General features: G+C 38.8%; 2 protein-coding genes across 2 annotated transcripts; one reads left to right on the top strand and one right to left on the bottom strand.

Annotated features, from left to right (window-relative positions):
* The first annotated feature begins 908 nt into the window (after positions 1–908).
* Positions 909–14,975, top strand: cog2 (component of oligomeric golgi complex 2). Its single transcript, XM_017464466.2, has 18 exons — positions 909–1,100; positions 2,770–2,931; positions 3,475–3,540; positions 3,668–3,748; positions 3,848–3,951; positions 4,935–5,043; positions 5,675–5,854; positions 6,056–6,180; positions 7,100–7,226; positions 8,193–8,332; positions 9,213–9,274; positions 9,661–9,812; positions 9,953–10,135; positions 10,870–10,942; positions 11,043–11,185; positions 11,570–11,709; positions 11,780–11,960; positions 13,292–14,975. The coding sequence occupies exons 1-18, from the start codon at positions 1,041–1,043 to the stop codon at positions 13,397–13,399; spliced, it is 2,196 nt and encodes a 731-aa protein (XP_017319955.1). The 5' UTR covers positions 909–1,040; the 3' UTR covers positions 13,400–14,975.
* agt (angiotensinogen) lies at positions 14,799–19,998 on the bottom strand. The gene is made up of 5 exons (XM_017464468.3): positions 19,849–19,998; positions 17,033–17,824; positions 16,029–16,302; positions 15,655–15,805; positions 14,799–15,429 (listed from the first exon to the last, which is right to left on the bottom strand). Exons 2-5 carry the CDS (start codon positions 17,784–17,786, stop codon positions 15,253–15,255), a joined length of 1,356 nt encoding a protein of 451 aa, XP_017319957.1. The 5' UTR covers positions 17,787–17,824; positions 19,849–19,998; the 3' UTR covers positions 14,799–15,252.
* Between the last annotated feature and the right edge of the window lie 1,590 nt (positions 19,999–21,588).

Genomic DNA, 21,588 nt, shown 5'->3' with positions numbered 1-21,588 from the left:
GCCGTAGGCAATGCATTTACTGTCCCAAAACATAGCCACTATAGTCAATTTTATTATAATAACTGTCAGATTATTATTGAGGCTCTTAATTTAGCTATTTTAGCTACACATATAGTCTATACTTGAAACCTTTAGGTGCAAAAAAATCTGTACAAAAGTGATCTATAAATTAAATGAAATAAAATAAAACAGGGCCTAATAAAAAACAAACGTTATTATTATTATTATTATTATTATTATTGTTGTTGTTGTTGTTGTTGTTGTTGTTGTTTATGATGATGAAGATGATGATAATTGTGATGTTTTATAGAGCATTATAGACATTTGGGGGAACACAACTGTTGTCTTTTCTTTTCTTAAAAAATATATGTGTGTGTATATATATATATATATATATATATATATATATATATATATATATATATATATACACACACACACACACACACACACACACACACACACACATATATATATATATATATATATATATATATATATATATATATATATATATATATATATATACATATACATATATGTATGTATGTATGTATGTATGTATAAATTAGGATTTGTTAACTTTGTTGACCTATAGCATGATGACCTATAGATCACACAACTGATGAGCAACTGGTCAGCAGACTTGTGTTAACCAAGCATCTTTTATCTAAACTACAAACTTTCAAGAGAGTATGTTGCACTCATATAGACTGCAGTGCTTCTCAAACCTGTCCTGGAGGACCCCTTGCACTGCACATTTTGTATGTCTCTCTCATCTAGCACACCTGCTTCAACTGATCAGCTTCTGGAGCCTGTACCTGCTGCATTATTCCTGGATCTCGGTAGAGGGCGCGTGCTGCGAACTACGACACCAGTTAGGTGGTGTCACGTGACCATATCCGTGCTCGTGCCATGTTTGCGGAAGTAAATGAAGGCGCTTTGGTCTCAGTCAGTCGTTAAGCCTAGAAATGGTCAGAGGTATGGTGTATCAGCGATAAGATATAATTCGCGCTGTGGTTCTGTCGTCGACGTTAAGAATGATGAATTTACCGAAGGGACCTGACTCTTTGTGTTTTAACAAAGACGAGTTTATGAAGGTATGGCTGCTTGTGACTAGTACAGATACATAACGCTAGCTCCTACATGAGAGAGACAGACAGACAGACAGACAGACAGACAGAGAGTGAGTTGTGTTTCGTGCACTTTACAGACTGAGAACGAATGTCATTAAATAAAATAAACAATAAAATATAGAATGTAAAAGTCTGTGATTTGAACTGCTTCAGCATTGATTTTAATCAGTGGGGTTTCAAAGTGTAATCTAGTTTGTTAGCACTGAGCTAGCGAGTGAACTACTCAACCATAAAACTTTTTTTTTAAATGAATTAAAAAGAAAGTTTCTGTTGAGCTGATTTAAATATGGATTTGCTGATTTATTCCTTTACTTGCTGCTGGACAGATTGATTATCTTAAATGGTTAACGTGCTACAAACTTTTTCAGAGAATTCATTTAGTGATGAACAGTTTCTTAACTGATCTGTTCCTCACCTGATTGACTTGAGTCTTATTGTTTACGAGATTAAACCATAAACATGTAAACAGCCCAAGCAAGCAAACAAACAAGTCCCACATGGCACTTCTGGACACTTTGGTGTCTTGTCATTGTAGAGAGATTTTTGCTGTTTAAGACAAGACACTGCAGGTGAATATGATTATAATCAAAACATTGTATATCACAGTCAGACTTTCCCAGTGAATTGCTGATATTATTTGTATTGCAATTAAAAAAAAAAAAAAAAAAATCATTTAGTTATGCAAACGATGCTTCGTTTGTGTAAATTTCCATACTTTATATAAACCAAAAATGAGTATTTCCATGCATTTTCCTGTAAACTGTCTGATTCGTTTCGACTCTGTTCACTGAAGATAAAATACAACACGCTGTTCACTGGAGGGACAAAATTACAACGACGCCGTCTAATTTTACTGATGTTCAGTTAAGTAGTGACGAACCGCTCCATGTGGAGAATTATTCTTTTTCTAAAGAAAAAGTCTTCTGTGCTACAGCCTTTAACAAAGAAAAAAAAAAAGAAGAAGATTTTTAGATAAGTGAGTTTAACAATAAATGTGATTTCACATATTTGCCAGTAGTAAGTGTGATTTATAATGTTTATAAAGGAGGATTACATTGGTATAATGATGATACATAAAGCAATATTTATAGCAGGAGGCAAGCTTTTCAGTGTCTTATGACAATATATGATTCTGCCAAGTGGGCGGACCTTAAAGCCTTATGCAAAATGGATAACTTTCAGATTTTGCGATGGTGGCGAGTGGACAAACCTAGTGGAGCAAACTTATTACTCTTGCGTTTATATTTTTATTAGTACAGTTTAAGAGTAGACATGTTAGTATCTTTTATCTAAACTACAAACTTTCAAGAGAGTATGTTGAGAGCCATGTTACAGATGCAGTTTACCTAAAAAACTCAAAACAACAGTGACTGAAATCGCCATTTGTGTAACTGTTTTTTCTTGTCATAAGCAACTAATTGCTCTAAATAACTAAAGACAACTAAATTTCTAGTAAAGTGCTCCTGTAATTTTAAGTGCGTATCAAGTTCTTGATATGTGCCATACAATTTCACACAACTGTTTATGTGCATTTAATGTTACCATGCAGAAGAGTTTCACATCTAGAACAAGGACGACCTAAGTGTGGGAGATGAGTTTCAGTGTGTCTGGATGTATCTCTGTGAATTTTCAGGATGATTTTGACGTGGATAAGTTCGTGGCGGACTGCAGAAAGCGCGTCCAGCTGGAGGAGATGCGCCAGGACCTGGAGCACTATTACAGGCTCCTCAAAACGGCCATGGTCGAGCTCATCAATAAAGATTATGCCGATTTTGTCAACTTGTCCACAAATCTGGTATGTTTAGACTTAGTTGGAATCCCAATGATACCACAACAATCCAGGACTCATGTATGTGGGTGAGGGCAGATTTCCTCTGAGTGTGTTATGCTGCCGTGTGATGTAGCATGAGCAGCAGTTTGGAAAGATGCGGTGGCTGGCTTTGCGTGTCTCGGAGGAAACGTGCTAACCCTCACCCACCCTGGCTGGTAGCTGTAGTGTGATGGCGAGAGCAAGCAAGTGGGCAGGAATTGGCAAAAAAAAAAAAGTACACCTATTGCCTTTTACCTCAGCTGTCATCAGTAGCCACTATGAAACTAATAGGGGGAAAAAAATAATTTCCTAATAATAATTCATAATAATTAATAAGCGCAGCATTTTTGTATGCCAATCCTGTTATTCATCAATAGTGGTATAACGGCATAACTCGTATTTACGATGTGGAAAAAATCTGTAAAGGTGCCATCCTTAGTTTTTGTAGGTGCAAGTAAGTGTGTATTTGATCTGTATTATGTGTTGAGTTTCTGTTTATTCTGTCTCCTTTCTGTGTTGTTTGTTTAGGTGGGAATGGATAAAGCTCTCAACCAGCTCTCCGTCCCGCTTGGCCAGCTGCGAGAAGAAGTGCTGGTAAACCGTTTTAGCGCCATGGTTTTGCAGAATGATGCGTTTTCTTCTGCAGTAGGAATTTTGTATTTCTTTGTTCGTTAAGTCTTAAATGCTCTGCCTCACTTTTGCATCGTTCTGGCTTGTACAGAGTCTAAGGTCATCTGTCAATGAAGTTATCCAAGCTATAGACACACAGTTGACCAAGCAAGATGACATTCAAAAGAAGAAGGTGTGGTTCTAGTTTTTATTATATGATTTACGAACCTATTGGCAAGGGTAAATTGATGGTGTTTGTATAATGTATCTCATTTCCTGGACTTCACATTAGGTTTGTGTATTAAGACTCATGCAAGTGGTTCGATCGGTGGAGAAGATTGAGAAAATCTTACACTCCCAAAATGCCCAAGACACCACTTCTCTCGAAACAAGCAGGTAAATTTGACTGTTGATGCTGGTTTGATGTTTACATGGACAACAATAATCTGAGATTAACCCGATTAAGACAATACTCTGATTAAGAAACTACCATGTGAACAGCAATTTTTGATGACCTTAATCCGATTAAAGTCATACTCGAAGTAAACACAAATTTAATTAAGACATGTGGAGTATTCCTGTTTCAGTCGCATTATGGACGCGCATTACAGACGTGTAAACACCTTAATCACATTATTAACGTCGTGTGAGAGTTTTCACCGCATTTTTCGACAGAACACGTACACACACAGCAGTGCACAACCGTTTTATGGCAAACAAGAGAGCACAGCTGTGTCCCAAACCGCGTACTTACCTACTATATAGTAGGTGAAATACATGTATCTCGGCTACTATATAGTAGGTAAGTACACGGTTTCAGTTGCAACCCACGGCTTCAAGCAGTCATCTACTTGCACGTACAGCATGACAAATAATTATCCACACTTGAAGCTTTCGTAAAATTTTAAATGAAACACCCAAAACTGTATACGGTACCGTAACGAAGACGTATGTTGATACGTGAAATTCTGGAGGGAACGTCGGTTGGCGTGCCGTGGGGACGTAATGACGTGTTCTGTTAATCGATCTATGTTCTATAACATGTAAAACGGGAACATGAAAGGAACATCCTCAAAGCAACTCATGCAAACACCTTAATCACAATATTGTCTTATTCAGAATAAGGTCAATAATTAGATATTGCTGTCCATGTAAACGTAGTCAGTGATGCAGAGGCCTTGCAAGAATAATAATCTGGAATTAAGAAAATAAGAGATTAGTATAGTAATTTCAGCCTCTGTTAAGCCATGTGTAGTAGATTTAATTACTGAATCTTAGATGCTCTAATTATATCATTATCTCCTAGTCAGTGTTTTGTTGCACATAAACACAGCCTTTTTTGTTCTGTAACATCAGTCTTTCTTTGGTTTTACATGAAGTCCTCTGGTAGCGGGTCAGATTCTCGAGCGGATCGCCACTGAGTTCAACCAGCTGCAGTTCCATGCTGTCCAGAGCAAAGGCATGCCCCTGCTGGACAAAGTGCGCCCGGTGAGCTCAGCTTTGACATGCTTTTCTGTAAGGAGACATTTGTTTAACAGTAATGGAAGGAGTTTCCAGTGTCAGCACAAAAAGCTAGCGGTAAAGATGCTTCCATTACCAACATGAACCTGATTTTCCTATAACAGGACACGGCATCATGGTTTATTCCTTTTATACCTCAGCAATTTGCCAGCAATTACTTTTTGAAAATGTATTAAAGAATGACAAGTCTCACCTTGTTGTTGGCGATGCCACAGATATCTGTAACTGAGAGCCGAGGGAGCAAAATTGACTGTACTCTCTGGGTGGTAGGGCTGGCATACACTCTCACCTGTCAATCACAGTGACACTATCCAGTCGTGTGTATCTGTGAGCTCATGGATGCAGAAGAGGGTAGATAGCGCTTCCCTTTACACTAATGACATAATATCCCAACATAATTTTTCACAATATCAGCATTATTGACATCACACTCCCATACTTCAGGCAAGTAGAAACAGATGCTATGTACGACACCACAGTAACAATCAGAAGTAAAAATGTGGCTGATGAATAAAAAAATCGACAGTTTGTACAAATTGAAAGGAAAACAGCTAATTGAAACTGATTGTGAGCCGTGTGATTGTGTTGTGTGTTTCAGAGGATCGCTGGTATCACTTCCATGCTACAGCAGTCTCTTGAGGGTCTGCTGATTCAGGGCTTACAAACGTCAAACGTGGCCATTGTGCGTCACTGCCTGCGCACTTACGCCACTATCGACAAGACCAAAGACGCTGAGGCACTGGTGGGACAAGTCTTAGTCAAGCCATACATGGAAGAGGTATATTTAATCTATTTCGCTACTCTACACTCATACACTACACACAAGTGCATACTACTATTATGCCCTATTATTACACTAGATTAAATGTAAGGTATTACTATACATTTAAATACATGCTCCCCTTGTAGCTCTTCTTTTTGTGTATCTACACACCTGATGAGATTTTGCAGCTTGAATGACTCGTTGTTTATGTCACAGGTCATAACTGAACAGTTTGTAAAGTCCAGCCCTAACGGCCTTCAAATGATGTACGCAAAGGTTCTGGAGTTTGTGCCTCATCATTGCCGATTACTCCGGGAGGTCACCGGAGGGACCTTTTCTAGGTAACATGATGAACAATGTCATCACACTGTATTTGACATGCTTGTTCTATTTTTGGCAGCCTATTAAGTCCCAGAGTTATTTATAAGAATAGCACATCAGCGCTTGAGAAACTCATGATGACTCAGCAAAATCCGGCATAGTGCGGCTGTTAGACTTTTATGTTTCTATTATGATTTCTGCCACTTTCAGGGTAATTAAATTACCCTTTTTTTTTTTCTTTTTTTTAAACTAATCTTTAAAGCCTTGCCTTTGAGCCTTTCTTGGAAGGACACTGTTTGGCATAAGCTCTGGTAACACCCAAACAAATATTTGTTGAAGGTCTGGGAAAACTCCTCATATGTTTCTATGATTGACTTCTGAGAAACAGTAACATAAATGGTGAAAAATCTTTTTTGACCCAAACAGGATTTTCTGCCTACAACATATACCTGTGATTTAATACAAAAATAAATGTTTCACTAAAACAACGTAGAAATGTTTTGATTTAATTTCTATCCTTGCCTAAGCTTTCTGCTTGCAGGGATCATGTTGAGTAAACATGGAGCTGGTTTAACAAACACGGCTGGAAAAAAAAAAAAGTGACACTTCTTAAAGATCTTTTAGGTACTATGCAAGTGTGTTTTATTTTTTCTAACCCAGTGAATGTCATGCTCTGAGAAATTGCAATAGTTAAATGGGCTTGCGCCTACTGTAGACGTATTCCATCCTTTTCCTCCACGAGGCCCACTTGCACACTCTTTTCATGTTTGAGAGTAACCAGACTTTAAAAAACTGTGAATTATGTGCAAAAGAGCTTCTTGTATTAGGAAATTGCTAATTTACCCGTGTGAATGGTTTACCACGCATATGTCCAGTCTGTAGATTATGAGAAGGATGTTTTGTATTGTACTCATAACATTGTGTAATCTTTATACTTAGTGACAAAGCTGACATTGTTCCTGGGTATGACTTCCTCGTGAACTCTGTCTGGCCAGAGGCCATTAAAGGCGTTGAAGGCAGAATCCCTTCTCTTTTTAATCCTGGTAATCCAGATGCTTTTTATGAGGTAAAACCACACACACATGATTCTGCATGATTCATTCCATCTAATCATTTTCAGTCTCACTTAAAGCCTTATATGATGCTGATGGTGTAAGTAGCATCACTGTCTGTTTGTGTTAGTAAGGTGAAATCATTGATGTGTAAGTACTCAGTTTGGTGAGTGGGTTTTTGTTATTATGAAGATGTTTAGATGCATATACAAGGGGTTTTTTCATTTCTGCTGAACGATGGGATGGAATTTTCCATTTTATGTATGTGCGTGTAATATATATATATATATATATATATATATATATATATATATATATATATATATATATATATATATATATATATATATATCACACACACACACACACACACACACACACCATGTGTGATTCACACCTATGACATTATGACCTATGTCACTGGTGTTGGGAATGAGTATGAAACCGCTGGGGTAAACATACGAGGCAACTTTATAAAAAGGTGTTGTATGTGTTGCAGATACTGCTGTTAAGAAACTGATGTTCCAGTTTGGCCTTACTTATAACGCTTTCAAACCAGTAGTCTTCTCTGTTCAGAATGTGTGTGGTGGTGATGTTTTCAAATGACTGTTTCTACCTATGGTAACTTCACCACAGCAACTATAGCTAACAATAGAAGTTAATTATGAAAATAAGTTGACGTTACATGAAGGCCTCCACCTTCACCAGATGTCATCCACATAACTGAACAATTGGCTTGGTCTTGCTTCCAATCTTTTCTCCACCTTTTCTATATGCAATCTTGTTTCTGTCTTTAGAAGATCAGGGTTAGTTCAGTGTCAGTTCACATGGGTTTTCCTACCAAGAAACTGAACTCATGATTCCTTGAAATGTCTTCATTATATGAAATAGGAGTCCAGTTGCAAGGACATATTACTATGGGACATCCAGCATGACTTGAATGACTGTTAACCCTCACAGACATTCCTTTTGTTGTGCAGAGGTACTGCATTAGCATGGACTTTGTGCGGAAGTTTGAAAGGCAGTGTGGATCTCAGGCGAGTGTAAAGAGACTCCGAGCACACCCGTCCTATCAAAGCTTCCACAACAAGTGGAACCTCCCTGTGTACTTTCAGCTGCGGTGAGTGATGCTGTGCAGGTCCCTGCTGCGTGTTCTTTCAGTCATCCTGTAAAACATGCTTACAGGTGGATTCTAACAGGCTTTTTGGTATATTTAAAAATACTAAGTGCATTTAAATACATGCCACCAAAACTACTGCTACTTATAATAAAAATAATAATAATATAAGAATTATTGTTATAATAAGGTGGGGGGCACCCTTATCTTTAAACATCTGTTATTAATTTATTATATAACATTTATTTGCCAGTTATTTGAACTGGTATTTGGGGAAAACTTGTGAATATTCTAGGCTGCGATTTTCAGACCTTTACATTACAAAATCACTGTCTGTACTTTTGCTGTTCTGTACTTTTAAACTATGTTTTTATTCTAACTATTAGAGCAAATGTCATTCGATTTCTAGTTACTAATTCTGTATTTCAAGAAAAGTTTTAAGATACTTGTCAATTTGAAAAAAAATTGGCTGACAAATTAAAACATGGTAATTATTTTCCATAGAAAAAGATGAAAATGGATTTTGTGAAATTGAATTATTAAAGCTGAATCAGTCGACGTGTAGGAGTTGGATAGTCTGTCCTCTGGGTTGTTTATTTTGAGCCTCGGCTCATTGTTAAGTCCATCCTGCTGAACCCTACTGTTTGCCAGAAGGGATCAAATTGTGTAGGTGTCTTGTGCAATTGGCAGGGATTAGTCTTGGTTTGAACGTTTGAACAGTTTGAACGTTACAAATTAATCGACAACCCAAAATCACAAAAATAAATGGGTATAAAAAATTGCCTTTCGTGGTTGTAAAACAACTCGTCGTATTATTAACCATTATTTAAGAAATTTGCAGCTACAGTCTTCATTAAACTCTTGCCCTGGATGTGTTTTTCAGGTACAAGGAGATTGCTGGGTATTTGGAAAATGCCACCGCGGATGGATTAAAAGCAGCTCCCGGTTAGTCTCCAAGCAGTCATGCAGAGAAATAAAAAAAAAAAATTGCTGAATAAACGAAAACTATGAACGAGCCTGAGGAAATCTGCTTAGTTTGCAATGTTGTGCAAAATCTTCCTTGCATCACATCAGATTATGACTTTTATTTATTTATTTGTTTGTTTGTTTGTTTGTTTATTTATTTATTTATTAATGGAATTAGTTTATGGGTGTGTGGGCATGTTTTTATTTCTTGGTGCGGATAAAATTTGCACAAGGTTCGAGATGGGGTTAGATTAGGTGTAGATATGACATTAATTAGCTGCCTTAGTAATTGTCAGTGGAAAGTCCTAATAAGTGTAGTAATATGTGTATGTTTATGTATGATATTTGATGTGTATATAATATAGCTGGGAGCCACTACCGACTACAGGTGACTGAAGTGTTATGGAGCTGTGTATGCAGGTGTTGGGCAGAGCGCATCTACCTGCCCCCTCTTGCTCATCGGTTCTGGAAACTAACATTGCAGCTCCTCTCCCGTTATGCCACCTTTCTCACTGAGGTACAGCAGTTACAGCAATCAGCAGGAGCAGACATTCCCTCTTACATGCTATTCTCTTCACAACAGCCAAATTAAAGATGTGACCGTTGGCTCCACCTTGTGGTGTTATCACGTTCTTTCCTTTCTCTGCATTCCTCTAGGTCCTATTAAAAACTTCGCCTTCAGAAACCACCAAAGAAGTCACAAGACCTCTCCCAAGCTCCGCCTCCTCCACTTCGAGCCGCACTTCTCAGGACGCAGACAGCGAGAGTGGTGGTCCTACAGTCCTGTCCACCAGACAGCTTGTTTTCATTGCTGCTGACGTGGATCAGTTACAGGAACAGGTACCAATGGGACAACACTGTGCAGAGCAGTGGTTCTCAGAGTGGAAGACAGTTCCAGTTCCTGACTGTAAAAAGTTTGAGAACTCCTGGTATAGAGAATTTCGCATCTTGAAGATGTTTAACCACTTATCCTAAGGGTTTATTAGTTCTACTGTAGTAAGACAAAAGATAGAACTGTGTAGTCATTGAACTTCAAGATTAAACTAGCTAGCTTGCCTTAAAGTCCCCCTGAAATCAAAATGATAGTTTTGTGGCTTTTAGTATGAATATGTTGGCCTTAAGGTTATCTGTAAGATAGTGTGATCCAGAACAATGATGGAATTAGCGTTCAGAAGATATATGCGCACCCCCCCCCCCCCCCCCCCCCACACACACACACACACACACACACTATAAAAATCCATGATATTAACTGTCAGTTACGGCTTAGCCCATGCTGTGAGGTAAGCTAAATCCTATTGGCATTTTTTAAAAAGGCGGCGGAGCCACTCTGTCCCGCCCGGAATTCCTGTTTCATTAGAAATTACGTCAACACATCAAATAATGATGTGCATGTCAAGGCACTCCACGGGGTCTTTAATGCCACATGAACTTCAGAAACCTCTAAAAGCTTCACAGATTTTACACTTCACAGTATTTTTTTATGACAAATATTGAACACACTCTGATGTCTGAACATCTTGGCCTTGGACGAGTCTTTGTTGTTCATGTTATCATACATATTGTGGTTTCAGGTTCCTGACATCTCTAATATGGTGAAGGAGAGATTGAAGGAAATTGGGTTCCAAAACCTTGGACTTGTATCAGGTAACTGTCTGTGTTTACATGTCTAGATTTGATATCAAATAACAAAGGTGCTCATGTTAGAGCTATTCCTTATACCATCTGTCTGCTTTTGAACCCACAGATGCCTTGGACGACTCTAAAGCAGCTTTGTCCGGGTGCGTTCCAACACTGAACAGCAGAATGATTCAGAATCTGACCGAGAGGAGCTTCCGCTTCCTGAAAAACGCATCTGAAGTTCCCCGACTTTACAGAAGGACCAATAAGGTCTGTTGTGAACAGGGCACTGTAATGACTATAGTATAGGGTTTCCCCAGCTCCAGATCGAGTCTAGTAATCCTGTTTAGAGATGCCTGATTCAGCTGAGCGGTCTGGTAGGTTGGGATCGAGCAGGGAAATCACCACTCTTGAATCCTGCACTCCAGGGTCAGAGTTGGGGAACCCTAACATAAATACCATAAATGAATGACTGTGAGATGCTGAGGCAACATTCAAATCTACTATATTTTACAAGGGATGTTATTTGTTATAATTTGCCAAGTGTTAGCAAGTAAAATGTTTTTCTCTTTTCTATATTAACATTTTCAGTTTTCTGCTAAATACCCTTGACGTATTTGTTAAAAAAAAAGTTATAATTGTCATCCTTAAAAGGAGGTGCCCACCAGAGCCTCAGCTTATATGGATAATGCTCTGCAACCCCTACACCAGCTGCTCACTGACTCCACAGGAGTGGTGAAGGCCTCCATCATCCAGGAGTGGCTCCGTGTTGCCCTTTCAGACTGCACTCACAGGTATATATGTAAATGTCGGTTCATACTACATCATGATACAGTGTCTCATAATATCTCAATATTATCTCAGATACTTTGAGACCATATCTGATGTGCTGAGCTCTGTGCGGAAAATGGAGGAGAGTCTGAAGAGGCTGAAACAGGCAAGAAAAACGGCCACAACCAGCACAGCAGGAGCCAACATTGGACCCTCAGACGACAGCAAGATCCGTCTGCAGTTGGCCCTGGATGTAGAGTACCTCGGAGAGCAGGTACCTTCAGCTCAAAGTACCACACACGTACTAGAGGTGTAACGAATATTTGGATCAGTGTATCGAGTTAAAGGGCAATGATCGATACAAATCAAGGTAACATAATAATAATGATTTTGTAAATAGGTCAGCATGGTGATTTGCCCGTAACTCTGCTACTTAAAGTAATTTGTTTCTGACAGCAGGTTACTTTTGTTTGGCACTGAAGAAGGCAGGACCATGCTGACCATGGTAAACAAAAAATAAAAAAATGAGGAGGCATCACACAGGAGGCGTTTAATTCCTTGAACATAGTATCACACCAGACGTTTGACGTGTGCGTGTGGTTTTTAAAAAAAAATAATAATAATTTAATTTTTTTTTGTTGCCTGGTGCATATTCCGAACAAATTAGCCAAGTCATGGTACCTCTCCTCAAAATCACCTCCACTGTTGATGTGCCATCTGTGTGCAACCAAAATGTCCAGGTAGATCTGAGTGGGAGAATTAAAATGGGATGCGCTTTTTGTTTTTATACAGAGCGTGTTTTTGCATTTTTGTATGAACGGAAAGGTCATTCAGGGTAGGATGAGTCACCATTATAATATTTTTCTTTCAGTATGTGGGCTATCAAATAATGTTTATATATGTATATTGAGTATTTTGTGTTTCCGTCTGGGCAGACAAATTTGATATTTTCTTTTCATGTCAGTAATAAAAGTATGTAGGCAAATTTTGTACTGTAATGATGATGATCAGATCTGTAAAAATCTACAAATAAGTAGGTAAATGTCTTTCATTAATCACGTTCGCCTCACACCTCCAAGGTCGGGGGTTCGATTCCCACCGTGGCCCTGTGTGTGCGGAGTTTGCATGTTCTCCCCGTGCTGCGGGGGTTTCCTCCGGGAACTCCGGTTTCCTCCCCCAGTCCAAAGACATTCATGGTAGGCTGATTGGCATGTCCAAAGTGCCCGTAGTGTATGAATGGGTGTGTGAATGTGTGTGTGAGTGTGCCCTGCGATGGATTGGCACCCTGTCCAGGGTGTACCCTGACTTGTGCCCCATGCTCCCTGGAATAGGCTCCAGGTTTCCCCGTGACCCTGAAGGAAGGATAAGTGGTATAGAAGATGGATGGATGTCTTTCACTACAGTTGTAGACAGTTTTATTATTATGTGAAACATAATATGGACACGGATTGGAATGCGGAGCAGACAAAAATAACGTTCGTTTTGTAACCGTTTTTATTTATTTATTATTATTTTTATTTTTTATCATTCATGTTGCTGAAACCGAAGGTGCACACTAAGCTTACAACACATTCATATTGCTGCAATTGGTGTTTCCTTTAACAGATTCAGAAGATGGGTCTCCAGCCAAGCGACATCACTATGTTCTCCGCTCTGCTGGACCTGGTGCGGGAGGCGCGGGATCTCGCCACAGCAGAGCAGGCTGGCTCTTAAGGCTCACCCTTCAGGTTGAAGGGAATTTCCTGGTCCCCAGCACTTCTGCAGGTAGATGCTCACAGAGGTTACGTGGGGGAAAACAAAAAGGTTTCCCCAATGTCTCACAGCCATGTTTCTCTCAGTGCAGTTATAAGGTAAAAATCACAGACTTTCAAAATGTGAGCTCCGCCTGTGATGAAGAAGCACACTACAAGAATGTGTCCATGTGGTCAGATATTATTTATTGTTAAATCGTATTGGACAATTTGGGAATGATAAATGTTAAATAACAGGGGTCGAAGGGATTGATAACGATATGCAACTTAAATACTGAATATAATAAGGATTTTTTTTGGAGTGTACTGGCAGGGGCCTACTATGCCATTATGTTTCAGAAACCATTGAAATGACACCTTGTGACTTGTGAAAATGATGTCATAAGATTAAGCACTGTGTGTCAGAATGAATTAAATATGTTTTCTGCCACAGAGCCTCCTCTGAGACAAGTGGCCATGTTGATGCTCTGTGTTCTCTAGAACATGTCAGGATGCTTTTTGCATTTCGTGTCAACATACTGTTATCATTCACATGCTCTACTGAACAAAGCTGAGACTACTGTAACATTTCAACTTGTCAAAGATAATAAAAGGCTTGGAAAGTTATGACCCATGTTGCTGCTTGTACTCTAGCCATTGTAGGTTACTAAAGGCAGACTTGTACTTCTTGTTGATGAGAGAGATCAGAGGAGAATGGCCAGACTGGTTTGAACTGACAGGAAGTCAATGGTAACTCAAATACCAACACTTTCATCTGTGGTAAGCAGAAAAGCATCTCAGAATGCACAACACCAGCCCACTGAAAGTGGAAGGTTAAAAACTGGGGAAAAAAGACCAGGTGATAGTTTTTCTGCAACATTCTATGTAGTTTTGGTGACTCTATGCTGACTGTAGCCTCAGATTCCTGTTCTTGGCTGACAGGATGTGGTCTTTTGTTGTTGGAGCCCATCTACCTGAAAGTGCGACACGTTGTGCGGTTGTAAAGTGTTGTTATTTATATTACCGTAGAGTTCCTGTCATCTCGAACCAGTCTGCCACTCACTGGACCCCCCCTACTTAATTCTGTGTAAACTCTAGCAACTCTTATGTGTGTGAAAATCCCAGGGGATCAGCAGTTTCTTTAATACTCAAACCAGCCCATCTGGCGCTAACAACCATGCTACGGTTAAAGTCCCTGTGTATCTGCATGATTTTATGCATTGTGCTGCTGCCACATGATTGACTGATGGGAGAATTGCACGAATGAGCAGGTTTACATATATTCCTATTAAATAGTGGCTGGTGAGTGTACGTTGGTCATTGTGGCTCATGTCGGTATGCATATTATATCCAGGTGTTGATTATTTGGTTTATTATTTAAAAAAAAAAATCAATTAATACAGTACTTATATTATTTGATTTATTAATGTTGGAATTCAGCTGGAACTAATGTGTTAAAAATGGTCAGTTAAAGGAATGTTAATGTACAGTGTTGCCGTTTTATCAAGATAGATGAGTAAAACTCTCAAGGACAATATTTAAAAAAAAAAAAATAATAATCTGTATAAATGCGTAATGTCATTGGAAGGTAAAAAAGATATCTACTGTGAATATGGCTTCCTTTTTTGTTTTGTTTTTTAAACCAGCCCATGCTTCTTCAAGAAAGTCAGTTAGCCCTACTCTTGGCCAGTTGTGAGAACAGCACACATTTAACTTCATACATAGTTAAATGTTATAGAAAACATTTGCTATGTGTATTTTGTAATAAGCTACATTGAGTTGAAAGAAAATGAAAGACAGTAATATTACACATTAGTTGGGATCGTAACATTGGGGTCACAGGTTTGGGTTCAGTATCCTTCCCAGCATGAGTATAGCATTAGTGTTGCCCTCTACAATGGTAAAAAGAAAGGGTCTGTCCACGGTGACTCTCAGAGGAACTCTGTCATCCTGCGACTTGTTCGGAACCTCCTTTCTTTCCTCTGACATCTCAAAAAGCACTTTGTTGATAACCTGTCAGATATGAGGTAAAGAAGCTTAAATGAAATGTTTTAATTGGTTTGAAATTATATTCCAAAATAGTGGGAGTTCTTTATAACTATTACGACTGGATCTGAAATGTAGCATTCTGAATCCAGGTTCAGGTCCAACCAATGTGGTTGATGTTAAAATAAACTGAACTCGTTTAACTGGGTTGGATTTTAGTCTGATACCTGCTTTATTTCATAAAAGATTTACCTTGTCGATGGTGAAATTGCCCTTGGTGCTGAATCTCTGAAAGTTGGCTTCAGAACCCAGAAGTAACTTATCAAGAGCCATGTCAGATAACAATGATCTCAGGTCAGTCACAGCTGTCAGTGAGAACTTGGGCAGGGACAATTCTAGGTATCTACAAAAATGACAAAAACATAGATTTACATGTAAACGTTTATATGGGTCGGTCAACGGGTTGCACCATCATCTGTATTATTGATTTCCCAAGGCTAACTCCTGTGCTGTGGGGCTGAACCTTGGACTAGTGTTCAACTCGCATCAGTTTGATTACTTTTGTCTGTTAAAATATGTTTAACCCTGAGTAACTCTTCAACGTAGTGCTCAAAGAAGCTACTTACTGCTCCTTTAGATGTTTATGCCATGTAGATATGGTGTCTGCCTGTAGCTGATTTTCAATGTCTTGCAGCCTGGCTTTCTCACTGGGTAGCACCAGTAGCATGTAGGTCCGCTTGCTAAGGCCGAGTTTGACTACAGTGCACTTCTTGTCAGGATCATTGAGGTGCATGTAGTCACCAGTGTGCGTCATGAGAGGTACTTTCACAGTGGACATATCGTCAATCTGAAAATCTTGCACGGTTGTCTTTTCGGGCTGGAAAGCTGTCCTCCAGTTACCTATGAATGATTGATTACATTTCAAATGATTACACATTTCCTGAGAGTAAGCAAAGGATCTATCCACCCATACAACAATATATTTCCAGCACCAAATGACTGTAGGATGTTACTTCATCTCCTTGATTGGACACACCTCCACACACATTCACATCTAGGGGCAATATACTGTAGCCAATTCATGCACATAAAATCCCAAGCTCAGGATCGAACTGGGGACCCTGGATCTATGAGGCAGCAACTCTGCATATACTTTACCACTCTTCCGGCCCTTTTAGAAATCTAGCGCTCATGGGGCAGTGGTGGCTCACCGGTTAAGGCTCTGGATTACTGATCAGAAGCCCCAGCACTGACAAGCTGCCACTGTAGGCCCCTTGAGCAAGGCCCTTAACCCTCTCTGCTCCAGGGGTGCCGTATCATGGCTGACCCAGCACTCTGACCCCAACTTCTTAACAAGCTGGGATATGTGAAGAAAAGAATTTCACTGTGCTATAATGTGTCTGTGTGTGTCTGTGTGTGTCTGTGTGTGTGTGTGTGTGTGTGTGTGTGTGTGTGTGTGTGTGTGTGTGTGTGTGTGTGTGTGTGTGTGTGTGTGTGTGTGTGACAAATAAAGGCTTCTTCTAACTATCCAATGACTGCTCCCTTTTTTCTAGTGTATGAAGGCATGAAATATTTTATAAGGTCTCGATTTGATCTTAAGCTCCAGTCAAAGATTACCTTAAAGACCCACCTTTAAAATGCACAGAGGTAGCAAACAGCAGGTTTGTTGACTGGCTGATATCTTTAAAAAGGTTCTCAACCTTGCTGTGGGATGTCTTCTGTATGAACAAGTTGACTTGTGCCTCAGCTTCCTTGGGCTGGGAGAAGTTCACTGCTCGAATAAAAGAGGTGTCTGTAAACTCTTGAATGCCACGCACAAAGTCTTTGGACAAGTCGGCATCACTACTCACAAAGGTCCAAACACGGGTTCTGAGCTCATCTTGAGGTCCGTCGATTACTGAGCTAATGGCATTAAGTGCACGCAGTACCTTGTGTCCATTTATAGCTTTCACACAACCAGGCTTCTCAGTATTCCAGATGAGTCCCAAGAATTGTTGGTAGTCATTAGCAGTACTCTTGGAGGTTCCAAGGTACAAAGTTAACAGGGTAGCAAAGGAAGCGTAAGGAGAGAAAAGTACGTTAACTTTCTCTTGCTTGCGGCTGAGTGCCTGATACATTCGCAGGCCCTGAGAGTTCTGCAGTTCAGCCACCACAGCAGTCCATCGGGTGAGGTTTTTTAGTTCTCCGATTGTAGGCCTGGGATCCGGCTCCGTCCCGTCTTGAATGGGTGTCAGAGAACGAATGGTCTCTAAAGGCCCCTTGTCTTTACTGTTGGTGAACTCACAGGTTACATCACCAGAGTCAAGGAGGGAGAAGGGATGGATATAAACACGGTTGGCCAGTCCCATTGCAAAGCAGGTAAGCATTAGAAGAAACAGTTTCATCTTCCTTTGGTAGTTTGACAAAAATCTCAGGGAAGGACCTAAAACAGTCAGTCAAAAAGAGTGAAAAAAGTACGAGTATTATCTTAAATATAATTAAAAGTGGAAGTTAAGCTTAAAATTATAAAAATTAGAGTACACGACTAAAAGTACTCGTATTTAATTAGAATGAGTGAATAATTTTCATTGAATTAGGACTTTTTCCAACACAATGTGTATGAAAAGTTACAAAGATTACAATTAGACGTAGGGTTATCGGTCATATCTTTTCTTATGGAAATCCGACATCAACCTAATTGTTTGTTTTATTACTTAATTGTTTTTTCTCCAAAAATTTTGTATTAAAAATTCATTTGATTTATGATAAGTGAGACCAGGCATGCAAAATTGAGTCCTACAAATTGGTATGGACTTGACTGGATGTTAACAAGCCCTTGGAAGTAATAAACGTGTTCTTTAACAGGAATGTAATTTGATCATTTTCAAAAATTTCCATTTGATAATTTGACTGATGCTGCGACAGGATACACCCAAGGATACCATCAAACTCAAACTCCAGTAAATGGATCCTGAAATATACTACCAAAGTACAATTACATAATTGCTCCACCTTTTGATATTTACACATTGCAAACATGCTGACTATGTTTTGTGAGACTTATTATGCGCTTAGAATTTTACACTAACATTTTACATTATAACAATACTCCTACTACCATATGAGTGAAGTTGAACTTGAAGCTGTAATTTTAACTTTTACCAGAGGATTTATTTAGAGGAGTAATTGCACTTTTAATTGAATGTGTAAAGAAAAGGGAAAAAAAGCATTACATTCCCCCACTTCTGCGTGCTAGTGAGCCATGTTTGAGGTTAATGACCAAGCTGGCAGCAGAGCCTCAACCCATATCACTCAGAGTAAACAATGAGAGGAACAAATATGACTCAAGTGTTTGGTTTGAAGGTATAACCAGCAGTGGCAGAAAGAGGACAAAACACACTGACTTAAGTAAAACTATTGCTATTGTAAAACATTAGCTGACAAGCTAATTTAGGTAAATGCTGTTGGGGTTTTAGTAGCTTTCTGGATTCCTTAGCTAGTTTGCTAGCTCATGTTAATCTATACATGTTCCTAGTTACATTGCTAGATATCTAGCAAAGATGAGTGTTACCTATAGGCTATTGCAACATAACGAAACAACATATTATGAACATGCTTATCACAGCAGGAAATCTCTAATGAATATCGAAGTTGCATCTTAAAACTGAGGTTTCATACTGTAAAACATGCAGCTAACTAATGACTAAATGGCTGTGAAACACTAATATCTCTAAGGGTTTTGGCTAGCATAATTGGCAGATCGTTATCACACTATTTCCTTTGAAACATTTCAAACTGAAGATGTTTCATAAATTGTCTCCACCTTCGCAGACACTGCTGTTGCTGACTAAGCAAGTGTAGACTTTCAGCAGGAAACTGGTTTGTTTTGATTTGGTTTTTGTTGTTGTTGTTGTTGTTGTTGTTTTATATTCTGCACATACTGTCTTCTAAGTGGTTTGGTCTTCTGGGGTTACATGAATTTATTTTATTTATTGTACTCTGTAATAGTGATGAAAAATTAAATATTCATTAAATTCATTAAATATATCTTTTAAAGAAAAACTCAAGTAAAAGTACTATGATTTAATTATGCTAAAAATAATAGTTATTTTTGTACGTAGGAGTAATGTTAGTTCCTGAAATCAGCATTTTAGTCTTTCAATCATACATTTTTTATGTGATTCATGAATGTGGGAAGTCCAGTAATATTTTTACAGATGTGTATACACTTTAATTGCATACTGTATAATTAGTTCCTTCCTGTGTCTAATGACTAAGTATATAAATTGAACAACTTTATGATCAAACTGATTCTGTAGTCTTTAATATTCTGAACAGACACTGTTGCAGGTTTTAAATAGTTCCGTATATGTTAGCCAAAAATGAGCAGTTTTATTCAAATCATTTAATGACCTTTTTCGTAATAAGATAAAGATCAGTCACATATCGGAGAGAAGTTTTTCTTACCTTGATATGTGCTGTTGAATTTCCAGCTGAAATGAGTTGCAGTGAGTCTTGCTCTCAGATTTTAAAAACCTCTGAAATCACGGCTTTTCTCCAAAGTTACACATTAACCTAGGGATTAGGACACAAATCTACTGGACGTGACGTTTCAGAATGGTATTTGCACTGAGGGCAGAAAAACAAACAGGTCCGTGAGGAACACTTCTTTATCTGACACTGTTTAGTTACACAAATTATGACGTTGGACGAACTGGTCAGAGATTTTCCACACAGGAATTTTACATGCGGCTCTCTTAACAATTTCATAACATATTGGTCTCCTAAGGGGAAGCACAGTAGCAAGGTTTACAAAGTATTCCCGAGCCCATATCAGGATATCCATTACAGACTCGTGACGGTTTTTAAGACAGAGAGATCGGAGATCACGCGCATTCAGAAGTGGGTTTCGGCTTTGCCCTTTACGCACCGAGGTTTGACCGGATTCCTTGAATATTTTAATTATATTGTGCACTGTAGAAGGTGAAATGGCCAAAATCCTACTGATTTGTCTTTGGGGAATGTTCTCAGAGTGTTGGATTACTCTCTGATGCATCTGTTGGCAGATTGGCGAGCCTCGACCCATCCTTGCTCTTGAAGGATTAGACCTTTTTTGGAGGCTCCTTATATACAGTGATTAGACAATTGCCTCACCTGTTTCACCTCACCTTCTTATTTCAACTTGTCACATCGCTATTAGTCCTAAATTGCCCCTGTCCCACCTTTTTCGGAACATGTTGCATGTATCAATTTCAAAATAAATATTTACCTCCAAAAAGCTATGCAGTTGATTAGGTAAAACTTCAAATACCTTGCTTTATACACATTTTTGTTTAAATACTAGCCAAAGTACATTTAAAAATCACTCCACTTTGTTTTTATTAGCATTTTCCATACCGTCCCCACTTTTTTTTGGAATTGGGGTTGTACATGCAAAACACCTGCTTGCTATACATTGGAAAAGTATTTATGGTCCACGTTTTTCATTCTGGTTAAAAGAATTGTCTTCTTGTTTAGCAGTGGTGAGACTCACCTATTAAATCAAACCAGAACAGCACAGAGTGAGTATGAATACACACACACACACACAAAAAAAAATAATAATAATAAAAAAAACTTACTCTGGCACTTACATTTCTACTTTGCTTCTTCTGGGACTTAATTAATGGATCTTGTATGCTAACACTACTTGAACTGTTCTCTGCTTGATATATCGTTTTGCTTGTATTTTCTCATTTGTAAGTCACTTTGGATAAAAGCATCTGCTAAATGAATAAATGTAAATGAATATGTGAAGGGTGTATATTTCTATTCATTGTAATATATTGCCCATTTTCTTATATGGCTGTCAGGGTTGGGGAGGGAGGGGGAGAAGCGTTGTTCTTTGGTTCAGTTTTGTTTTCATTTAAATTTTGCATTGCATGTGTCATTCTTTTTTGTAAAATAATACAGAGAGATGCACAAAAAAGTATAGGATGGAAGGAACCCAACGAACCATGTGGCGATGGAGTGGGGGTAGCAATACGGCCTATGGGAATTGGGGACAGAATTTTCAAGAGTAGCTTTTGACTACTACATCTCTCTGTACACACATTGCCACACCAGGTATTTGTGTGTGTGTGTGTGTGTGTGTGTGTGTGTGTGTGTGTGTGTGTGTGTGTGTGTGTGTGTGTGTGTGTGTGTGTGTGTGTGTGTGCCTATACATAT

This window comes from Ictalurus punctatus, chromosome 3, assembly GCF_001660625.3.
Source record: "Ictalurus punctatus breed USDA103 chromosome 3, Coco_2.0, whole genome shotgun sequence".
Lineage (NCBI taxonomy): Eukaryota > Metazoa > Chordata > Actinopteri > Siluriformes > Ictaluridae > Ictalurus > Ictalurus punctatus.
This window is presented reverse-complemented; position numbering and strand designations above follow the sequence as displayed.

Excerpts from the sequence above, each read along its gene's own strand:
- agt (XM_017464468.3), bottom strand. The coding sequence starts at position 17,786 with ATGAAACTGTTTCTTCTAATGCTTACCTGCTTTGCAATGGGACTGGCC. Across the intron at positions 16,303-17,032 it reads TACCTCTGTGCATTTTAAAG|GTAACTGGAGGACAGCTTTC; the intron begins GTGGGTCTTTAA and ends AATCATTCATAG. Across the intron at positions 15,806-16,028 it reads CATAAACATCTAAAGGAGCA|ATACCTAGAATTGTCCCTGC; the intron begins GTAAGTAGCTTC and ends TCATTTTTGTAG.
- cog2 (XM_017464466.2), top strand. The coding sequence starts at position 1,041 with ATGATGAATTTACCGAAGGGACCTGACTCTTTGTGTTTTAACAAAGAC. Across the intron at positions 2,932-3,474 it reads TCAACTTGTCCACAAATCTG|GTGGGAATGGATAAAGCTCT; the intron begins GTATGTTTAGAC and ends TTGTTTGTTTAG. Across the intron at positions 10,136-10,869 it reads TGGATCAGTTACAGGAACAG|GTTCCTGACATCTCTAATAT; the intron begins GTACCAATGGGA and ends TTGTGGTTTCAG.